The sequence below is a fragment of the Taudactylus pleione genome, unplaced genomic scaffold (genome assembly GCF_031769625.1).
Source record: "Taudactylus pleione unplaced genomic scaffold, aTauple2 ptg000828l, whole genome shotgun sequence".
In the NCBI taxonomy this organism is placed as follows: domain Eukaryota; kingdom Metazoa; phylum Chordata; class Amphibia; order Anura; family Myobatrachidae; genus Taudactylus; species Taudactylus pleione.
Window position 1 is genome coordinate 3673402 of NW_028285230.1, and position 10341 is coordinate 3683742.

General features: G+C 45.0%; 1 protein-coding gene across 1 annotated transcript in view; it reads right to left on the minus strand.

The window, feature by feature from the left end:
- Nucleotides 1-6835, minus strand: part of NECAB2 (N-terminal EF-hand calcium binding protein 2) — a 159792-nt gene extending 152957 nt beyond the window's left edge. The window contains exon 1 of the mRNA XM_088458331.1: nt 6620-6835. Coding sequence (XP_088314457.1) covers nt 6620-6835 — 216 coding nt within the window. The remainder of the gene's footprint in view (nt 1-6619) is intronic.
- Between the last annotated feature and the right edge of the window lie 3506 nt (nt 6836-10341).

A 10341-nucleotide genomic window follows, 5' to 3' on the forward strand; every position in this document is an offset into this window, starting at 1 on the left:
AGGGGCAGTACTACAGGAGGTACTGCATAAGGGGCTCTACTACTGGGGGCATTGCATAAGGGGCACTATTACTGTGGGCATTTTGTATAAGGGGCACTACTGTGTCGTAACATGAATAAGGGACACTACTACTGGGGGCACTGCATAAGGAGCAGTACTAAAGGAGGTCTGCATAAGTGGCTCTACTACTGGGGGCATTTTGTATAAGGGGCACTACTGTGTGTCATAACATGAATAATGGACACTACTATATGGAGTAATGTGAATCAGTGGCACTATGGCACTGATTCAGAGCAGCTCGTAAGCGGCCGCTCGTTCGCGCCGAGCAATGTTTGCCCAACTGCGCATGCATACGGATTTTAAAAAGCATGCGTGAACCAGTCATTGCGACCGAAAATCGTTTGTTCGCTAAATAGCGAATGCATGCTATTTTGAGTGACAGAATGAGGCGTATGTGGGTGGTAACAGGGGAAGGTGCTTGAAAACGGGGAGTGGAGATCCGAACGCAGGCGTGCTTAAAGGTCAAAACGGGCGTTTTAAGGGTGTGCATAATTAATACAGCAGCGTCATTGACCACGTCACTGGGTTATTTTATAGCCAGAACTGCTCGCAAAATTGTGGTAGCAAAAACCAACCACAAGAATAGCGAGCAGTTCATACCCTGGTCGATGTACTCGATTGATCTAATAAATAGCGGACATGACGTAGGATGCGAGCGGCCAGGGGGCGTATTTTTTCAAAAAACGACCGCAAGTTTTGTTCGCTTGTTCAGACATAGAGGTGTGAACAGACCGCAAAGAGCGAACGGTTCATTTGAATAGCCACCCCTATTTTCTGAACGAGCGAGCGCAAATAGCGTCCGGCTCTGAATCAGGCCCTATGTTCGGTGTAATGTGAATAAGATTGTGCTACTGCTGGGTGTAATTTGAATTGGGGATACTATATGTGATTTCAACAGGATAGACCCCATGCCCCTTGCTGCGAGGTCAAGCCCCCTTTTTGCATGCCACACCCCCTTTTTCGGGCTTGGTAGGTCACTGAAGGTTTTTATCTTTAAAAGTAGTTCACAGAGTCCAAAAGTCTGGCAACCCCTGGTGTACGTAGCCTGAGCTCCATATGTTACAGACATGCGTTTCACAGTAGCTTGATTGTGAATCAGACGGTGCAGGGTCCATGTGTGTGTCTGGTGCCGGTGTGGCTTCTGTGACTATATGCAAACACCGCTACAAGCCCCTCCCCAGGTGTGCAAGCGTGCGTCTGACTGTGCAAGGGCTGAGATGTCCACTTTGTGCCTCTTTAGACGTAACCATAGATCGCACCACTGAAACTTGCACCAGCCATAGGCTAGGTGCAGATTCTCAGTCAGGGTATGGCCTCTGATGTTAGCGATTAGGCATCAGAGTTTCCCCAACCACTTCAGTGACCCGCATGTGGCAATCCCATAACACCCCCATATGACGGACAATCTCTGGCCCTGATTCAGAGCCGGACGCCCACAGCTATAGCGAGCGGCCAGGAAGATGGTCGCGATGGTCAACACCATCGGGCTTGTGGTAGGGTCTCGTTGCCGCAAGCCCTGGAGTGTTTTTGGCTCTATCAGAGTCAAAAGCACTCCCACTGACATCATTTGTGATGTCAGAGGGGCCGGCCCCAGACGGTAGGCGTCTGGCAAGCCACGCCCCCGGCACGCCCACCAAAGGGGGCGTGCTGTCACTCACCATTGACAGCACGCCCCCTTTGTAGCGAGACCCATAGCGACGGCTTGCCCGTTGCTATCCGGGTCGTGTGAATGTGCACTGGGCCAACATCGACCCGCTTGCGAGCGCTCACGAGCGGGTCTGAATCAGGCCCACTGTGCGTCCCCAAAGCCACCTCCCTGTCACCGTTCAATACAATTCAAGTCATTCACATGTTCCTGGAAGCACTATAATGAAATCTACTTAGAATTTAAAACCACTGTATGTGGAATGCACAAATATAGCAAGTAGTGCACATTCATGTTACGTAATTGTATAGGAACAAACCCAGGCACATGATCCGTATCGGCGCTAACTGCACCGGAATGTCTACTTAAGGAGCGTACACACTAGGCGATCTGCAACCTGAACGATATCGCTGATCTTTCAAGATCAATCTTTGATCTTTTTCAACCAAGTACACCTTTTTTCAAACGATTTTGTAAACAATCAAAATGTACAAACTGAACGATAACGATAACATTATCGTCCACATCGGGCAGCATGTACCAAAGATGAACAATGTCGAAAATGACCAGCGGGAGCGTGCATCGCTGGTCGTTTTTGACATCGAACAGAACGATTGCTGAGCCATTAATGAATGATTAAGATATCGTAATCGTTTAATCTTTCATTTTAAATCGCCCAGTGCGTACGCACCTTTAATGTTTATGTTTTTAGTTTGACCGAGCCACTGTAATCTCTGTATAGCTAGAGATATACTATTGGTAACAACTACTGAACCATAATGGTGTCCGTACAAGAGAAATCTTTTTTTTCATGTCAGCATCCATTAACATGCTGAGCTTTCCCGGTAACTACTTCTAATATTAATGGTTACACCTAAGGGTGATTTCTTTAGTACTGAAAGTAGTCTAGCATTTTTAAAAGGTGCCATCTGTCGGACTATCAGGTGTTTGACAGGCATCGCTCATACCCCTTTCATATCAGAATGCTGGGTCGCACCCGGGATTTTGCTCACGAGCCCACCCAGGGTGCGGTATGGCTGAGACCCCTTTCACGAATGCAGGGTCGATAACATCGGCATCACGTCATGAGCCGGCACTTGGAGATGAGCTCAACTCCAAGCACCAGCTCTTCCTATGCGGTGAACGGGACCCGGTTGGCACCTTTTAAAAATGCTAGACTACTTTCAGTACTAAAGAAATCACCCTTAGGTGTACCACCCCTTACAGTTCCCAAATAGCGATGGGCTAAACTGCCACACTACAGATACCACATGGCAGAGGTTCCTAAACTCTGCCATTACAGTCTAGGTTTTAAGGATATCCATGCTTGAGCCCAGATGGTTAAATCAAATTGACTAACGTACTAATTAAGTCACCTGTGCTCAAGCATGGATAGCCTTAAAACAGGACACTGTAATGGCAGAGTTTGGGAACCTCGGCCATATGGGTTTCAATAGAGGGATTTTATTTTTAATTAATTTTATTTTTTTATTAATTTGATCCCTGCCACAGGAAACCAAGACAAAACATATAAAATAATAATATTCCTGATATCTTTAAAACAAAGTGTTTTTTTTTCCATGGCAAGGCTTCTCCAGTAATTATATAAAGGGTTGACAGTTCAAGTCCCACATAACAGATTTTTTTTTCCCCTTAAAGCTACCAGATAAGTGCATGCCATATTTTGCCAAAACCGCATCTCGCAGCGCTACTGACAGGTAAGTACATCATTAACTTCACTGTACTGGAGAGATAACGAGCTCCAATCTACGTCTGACAGTAACATCCCAGCTGACAGAGAGGACAATACGACACTGCCACGAGGCTGTGCTCATGGGTTCCAATTACCTATAGCACTTTAAAAGAGAGTAATTCATTTATTAATACAAGCAAAACACTAAAACGTTTTTTGCTCCACTCATTATGTAGCAATATCCTACGCCAGGCTACTTACTTAGAAAGCAGAAGCAAAAAAAATGGAGAGGCCATTATACAGATATCCCTGTATAAATAGGCATGTCAATCAAGTGATTTATGCAGCTACGGAAATGCTAATTAAGCATAAATAAAAAAATTAAACAAGACCATAAATAAAATGCACAAAATTATCAATGCATGGATCGCAGACCTCTGGCTGCCTTCCCAGACCGACGTGATCAATCGGGGAGCTGATCTATGGGATACTCAGATAATAATTAGGTTGGTCAAATCTGCAACCTGAACTTGGAGATTGCTCGTACACAATCATATATCACTCAGTTATTCCACACTCTAATTGCAGCTGTTGTTTCCAAGTGACTAAATCCGATTTTATGCCCTCCCCACCAATCTGATTTTATTTTGTGAGAGAACCTTGTATATAAGAGCATTATACCCTGTCCAGTACGCAATAAAACAGAAAGAGCCAACAACGGTGGCAAGTAAGAAACAGATGTAAGTAAGGTTGTGGAACTTTGACTTAAAGGCAAATACTTTATTGCAGGCTTGAACAAAGAAATGTAGATTTTAGCAGCCTGTCAGTCAGATACAGGAGCCAGCAGAATCTATGAAGGAGCCAGGGATCATGTGTGTTCATTGACATCAATACAAGTGACTCCCAAAAGATCAGCCCCAGCAGCCAATGTACATAGCAGCTTTGGCTTCCTGACTTCAGGGATTTCTACGGCCATGTTTTAATAGTGCAGCTTTGTGTCATATTGAAGACGTTAAGTCTATATCCAGATGGCAGCCCTAGTTTAGCATTTATGCACAAGTAATACAAATATATAAACTGTCTTGTATAATATATCCATATATTGGAGAATAGTGATGGTAGACTTTTGCTGTCACTAAAACAGAACATAAAGCAGAATTTATTATGCCTCCACAACGGTCGGATGATTGCACTATGTGGCCAGTAACATTGATCATTGTCCCTTGTAGGTGATGGGCTGCTGTATATTAAGCGGCCCTGTTCGCAGATGAATGTCGCAGCGGCACATTGCGCTGAATTCAATGCCACCCATAAAGCAAGTCACGTCCTATGACTCAAGTGTTCCATTGGGGGATTGTGTAACCGGCAGGTAAGGTAAAACGCAGGTGGCTTTGAGGAATATCTTCCAAAAAGTAACTTCCTTTATTTTAAAATGAAACTTGCACGTTACAAGGGATAATTAACCCCCAGTCTGTAGTATAAAATGCATACTGGACACCCCTTGCAGCTGTGTGACCGGTATGAAAACCCTCAAGAGGCGATGTATCGAGCCTTGGAGAGAGATAAAGTGGAGCAGTTGCCTAGAGCAACCAATCAGCTTCTGCAACTGTCATTTCATATAGTGCGTTAGATAAATGACGGTTCAAAGCTGATTAGTTGCTTTCCTCTCTCCAAGGATTGCTACATCTCCCCCATACTGGTGCTGCTAGGTTATGTCATATACACAGCTCCCACTGCAGTCACTGTGAAGAGCACTGCTAAACAATGCAAGAAATAAGGCACGTCAGGGGTAAGGTTGTGGGGATAAAACTGGATATAAAAAAGTAAAAATTATTTTTAATATTGTGGGAAAAATCGCTTATAGAGGTCTCGTCTACACTGTATTGTCTAAGGAGATTTCGTCCTGCACAGCTATTATAGAATAAAAGATCACACATTGGTCAACTGAGGCTGATTAGGAGCACATATCAAGCTAACGATTCAGCGTCCAGCACGCAGCCTGGGGCGAGTTATTGGCCCTTTAGGACTGATTATTTGGAAGTAGCAGGACTCTAGTTATATGGACATTTAACCCCCTTCATTCCCAATTAAACACAATAGGGCGTTCCATTTGAGATTGTAGATGATATAGTTACAACATTCTTTTTCCGGAATAAAATGAACATGATCATCCCAGTCCCTATGATTTCCATGGTGATATAAATATTAAGCTATATGACATATATAATGCAGAGTCGCCATACTGTGACAGTCTATATTTAGTCAGCCGTACTGCTCGTGTCAAGAGTGTAGCTAGGAAGAGGGTTATAAATATGTATATATCATAGTATAAAAGGAGGATTTCACTTTACGAGCATCAGTACAACATTCAGGTAAATAAGTGCTCGCTTTCAAAGTGACAAAATAAATTCTACCACAGTTTCATTGCCCAGAGATATTCTACTGTGCGACCTGCTCCAATACCCAGGATCTACGGCACCTGCTCCAATACACTAGTACAGGATCTACGACACCTGCTCCAATACACTAGTACAGAATCTATGGTACCTCCCAGTTGCCTGTCATGTAAAGTAATCTGCATCTTGGGAGCCTTAAATCCAAGTAGACCCAAACAAGTGGGACTGTATAATGCTCGGAGAGCTGTATTTATTCACCCACATTACAATAAATAAAATACTTTCAGGAATGCTGAGGATGGGTCTTTCACTTCCTTAGGGGAGAATAAATTGTAAGTGATTTTTTTTAAAGTGTCAAAAAAATAAAAAATGTACTTCTGTAGTAATAATATCCTTAATATTATTTATTATTACTTTAGCGAGGTTTTATACTGTGTATACTGTCCCTTTAGGACTTTATTCATGGTGCATTCTACAGCTGCACTATAGGAAACAGTTTACAATATTAGCATCAGATAACAGTAATGAACTATAACAATTTAATGACTAATAGTCCTATAGAGACTACTGTCTCCTTTTGTGCAGTATATACTTTAAACCCCTCACCATGGTATGTCTATATTATAATATATATATATATCGCTCTATCTCACACACATCTGTCAAATAAATGCTTTTAAATCTCTAACGTGCATATGACTTTACATTGGTGTCAGCCTATAACTACATAGAGAGGACAGAGCATGCACATATGTGTATTGTACATGTACAGGCTCACGGTGCAGGTGTGTGTGCCTCGTATCTGTGCCCGGCTCCGTTACTCACATCCAGGATGACAGAGATGCCCCTCCTGGTGCCCGGGTTGGGCATGTCCTGCGCCCCTGTCACCGCCTCCTCCACCTGCATCTCCCGCTGACTCTTGTCGCTCATCTTGGTGACGATCCAGCGGAGTAGCCCGTCCAGTCCCCGGAGCTGAGACTGCTGCTGCTGCAGGAGCTTGTGGACGCTAGTCCTGCAGTACCGGGCTGCCTGCTCACACATGTCTGAGACTGGGAGGGGGAGAGCAGCCCGCCCCCGGCATGTAACTCCGCCCCGGCAGCGGCAATCCACGCCCTCGCCACGCCTTCTGCTGTCAGACTGCTGGTGGGATGGGGGGCCGGCCACGCCTTCTGATTATGCAAATCCTGCCTCCGCAGGATTTCGGGCGGGGACGCGCAGATCGATGTTTTACATTAGGAGCATGTGGTGGAGGTGGGACTACATTACAATTGCTGTGTTACCACACAAGTTCTATTATCATGCTCCACTAGCTAAACTCATCAGGTTTTAGAGATATCCATGCTTGACCACAGGTGAGTTAATTAGTGCCTCTGTTAGATATCCATGGTGGAGCACAGGTGGTTAAATCAAATTAACAGAGGCACTAATTAACTCACCTGTGGTCAAGCATGGATATCTCTAAAACCTGAACTGTTAGGGAGCCTTGAGGACCACGTAGGGACATATCTATAATGGGTGCCGAGTGTGCGGGGCCCCCGGCCCCAGGGGGCCCCCGCGTCACACACCCTGCACTGATATAATTTAAAACTCACCTGTCCGTGGTCCCGAGTCGGGTGTCAGCGCTGCACAGAACACTGGAAAATGGCCGCTGCGGACATTTTTCCGGCGTTCTGCGCATGCGCAGTAGACTCCAGGCACACTCTAGTGCCCAGAGTGTACTGCTTCTGCGGTAGCCAGCCAGTCGCGTCAGTCGGCCGCCGGGGAGAGAGGAGGGGGCCCTGTATGGAGAATGCACATGGGCACATGAGGTATTAAGTAAGTTACTTGTGCTCAAACATGGATATCCTTAAAATGTGGACTGTAATGGCGGATTTTGGGAACCTCTGGTTTATGTGTTGGGTCCTTAGTCTTCCATTTAGAGGAAACTACTCTAATCTGTCCAGCACAGTTGTTGCTTTAAACCTTTGGGCAAAAGGGCATCAAGTGAGTGGTGTGTGACCTGCATATGTGCTGGAACAGGGCGGGCAAGCGGGCGACTTGCCCCCTCGTGCCTTTGAGAGAGGCACCAGGGGCATGGGATGGACATCGACGGTCGATGTTTGCCTACCATCAATGTGTTTCATGCTATGATAGTGTTTTTACCATTCGATGGCAGAATTCCGATGTTTGTCGACATCAAATGGTAACGATTCGATGGTGTGATTTTTTTTTTTTAATATTGAGAGCTGCACTGTCCTTGCCTGCAGCTCTCAGCATCGGGCATCTTGCTCCACGAGCAATCCCACCCATCTCACCCCCAGCGCCATCCCCTAGCAGCCCTGAAATAGGGCTATTGCACATGCGAATATCATTTTTTTTCATCCAATACTTTTGATGCAATGGTTACCTACCATCGCATTAAAGTTTTGATGTTGGAAGCCCAGCCGTCATTTGATGGTGGGTTTCTGATGTCCATCCCTAACACTGAGTGCCCTGCACAAGTGCAGTGCATATCTCGGAGCTGAGTAAGACCCATGAGACACCACAAAAGGTCAGAGAGCCATGTGCTGAGCTCTGATTGATGGAGCTCATCACATGCTTCTCTGACCCGTGGATGAGATCATCAGTAGCAGCCTCATGGAAAGGATACATCAGAGCCAGGCAGCAATTCCTGCTGGGCATCTACGAATGGCCATTGGTGGGTAGTCCATTGATGGTCACCTAAATATGGTTCTATTGGTGAACCATCAATGGCTTGCACCACTCGATGGCCACCACTGCTGGCAGGTATTTCAGAATCAGGGTGCAGGGTTTAGCGGCCCACCGAGGGTGGGGCACTCAGCAGGTCCTAGTCTGCCATTGATGGCAGAGAACCATTGGAACTCTGCCATCGATGGCAAAACCATCAATCACCAGTAGTTAACATCAATGATTGCTAACTATCGATGGTCCATGGTCATCCCTCAGGGCATCTGGTCATGTGTTTGCTTAATGCTGAGGAGGAATGGAGACCCACGTAATGAATAGTAGCAGTGAGGTAGTTACTATGTTGGATATACATATACAACTGTATGTAACATGTCTGACTTATTAGAGGATAAAGTTTATAGAAGCTGAGTCTGCATATTTGTTTATTTTAGACCATATTTGCCAAGTCACAGAACATACTAATGACACCTCCTATAGTATCAGAATTTTTTGTTGTTGGTTTTTGGTCATTATAAGGTGAAGTCTAATGGTGCATAGACACGGTCAGATATGTCAGATGACCGATTGAACGATTTTACCAACGATTTGAACGATTGAACGATTTCAGACAGTATTAAAATGAATGGAATCATCCAAATCTGACTGCAAACAAATCAGATGTCAGATATCGTTATCTGACCAGCGGGAATGCGCATCGTTCATCGTTGCAGTCACACATGTCAGATTTTTGTTCAGATATGAACGATTGAATGATTTTTACAATCGTTATCGTTCAGATCTGACAGAAAATCTGACCGTGTGTATGCACCATAAGCATGTCTTCCTCCTCTAGGTGTAACCAGCCCAGCGTAGTGGTGTCTGATAATAATTCCCATGTGTGGTATGGATGCAATGTGTACTGCACCTAGGACCTGATTCAGACCCGGTCGCTAAGGTGCGCTCGCTCGCTGTGAGCGATTTTTGCCTGTCTGCGCATGCGTATAATTCGCAGTGCGTGTGCGCAATCTAGTCTTTGCAATCTGATTTTGGTTGCTCGTAAGCCACTATCAGGTCACTACTTTGAGTAACAGATAGTGCCGTTTGTGGGTGGTAACAGGGGGTGGTGTTGCGGACGCAGGCGTGTCAAGCCGCCAAAACGCAGTTTAAAGGGCGTGCATAATTAGGGTGGTGTTGCGGACGCAGGCATGTCAAGCCGCCAAAACGCAGTTTAAGGGGCGTGCATAACTAGGGTGGTGTTGCGGACGCAGGTGTGTCAGGCTGCCAAAACGCATTTTAAAGGGTATGCATAATTAGCAAAGTAGCCTCATTGTACACGTCACCTGCATGTATTTCAGGCCACACTGATCGCAGTGCTTGCGGCGGGGAAAGGCAACCTCAAGCAAGTCAGCAATTTGCTCCCAAACGCTGGAAAATGGACAAAAACTGTTGTTTGAACAAATTGTTTAGATAAAACATGTAAAAAACTTGTCTGTCCGACCATTTTCATCTGTTTTCTGGCATTTAGGAGCAAATTGCTGATCATCAGTTACTCCCATACATTACCAGATTTTCATTCCAACCAATCAACTAGTTGGCTGGTTGGATGCAAGTTGGTCTAGTGTGTGGCCAGCTTTAGGACTAGAGATGTGCGGTTCTGGTCTCCAGAAATCCAAATCCATACGAATTTTGTGAATCCGGGTAAATCCGAGTTGCGGTTCTGATCTTTTTGCGGTTCAGAATTCGGATTTTAAATTGCAAAAATGACATGATTTTAGCTGTTTTTAAAACTTTTTAACTGTTTATATATATATATATTTTTTAAATCCAGATCCAAAACCAAAACATTTGAGGGTGGTTTTGCAAAACCAAATCCAGATCCA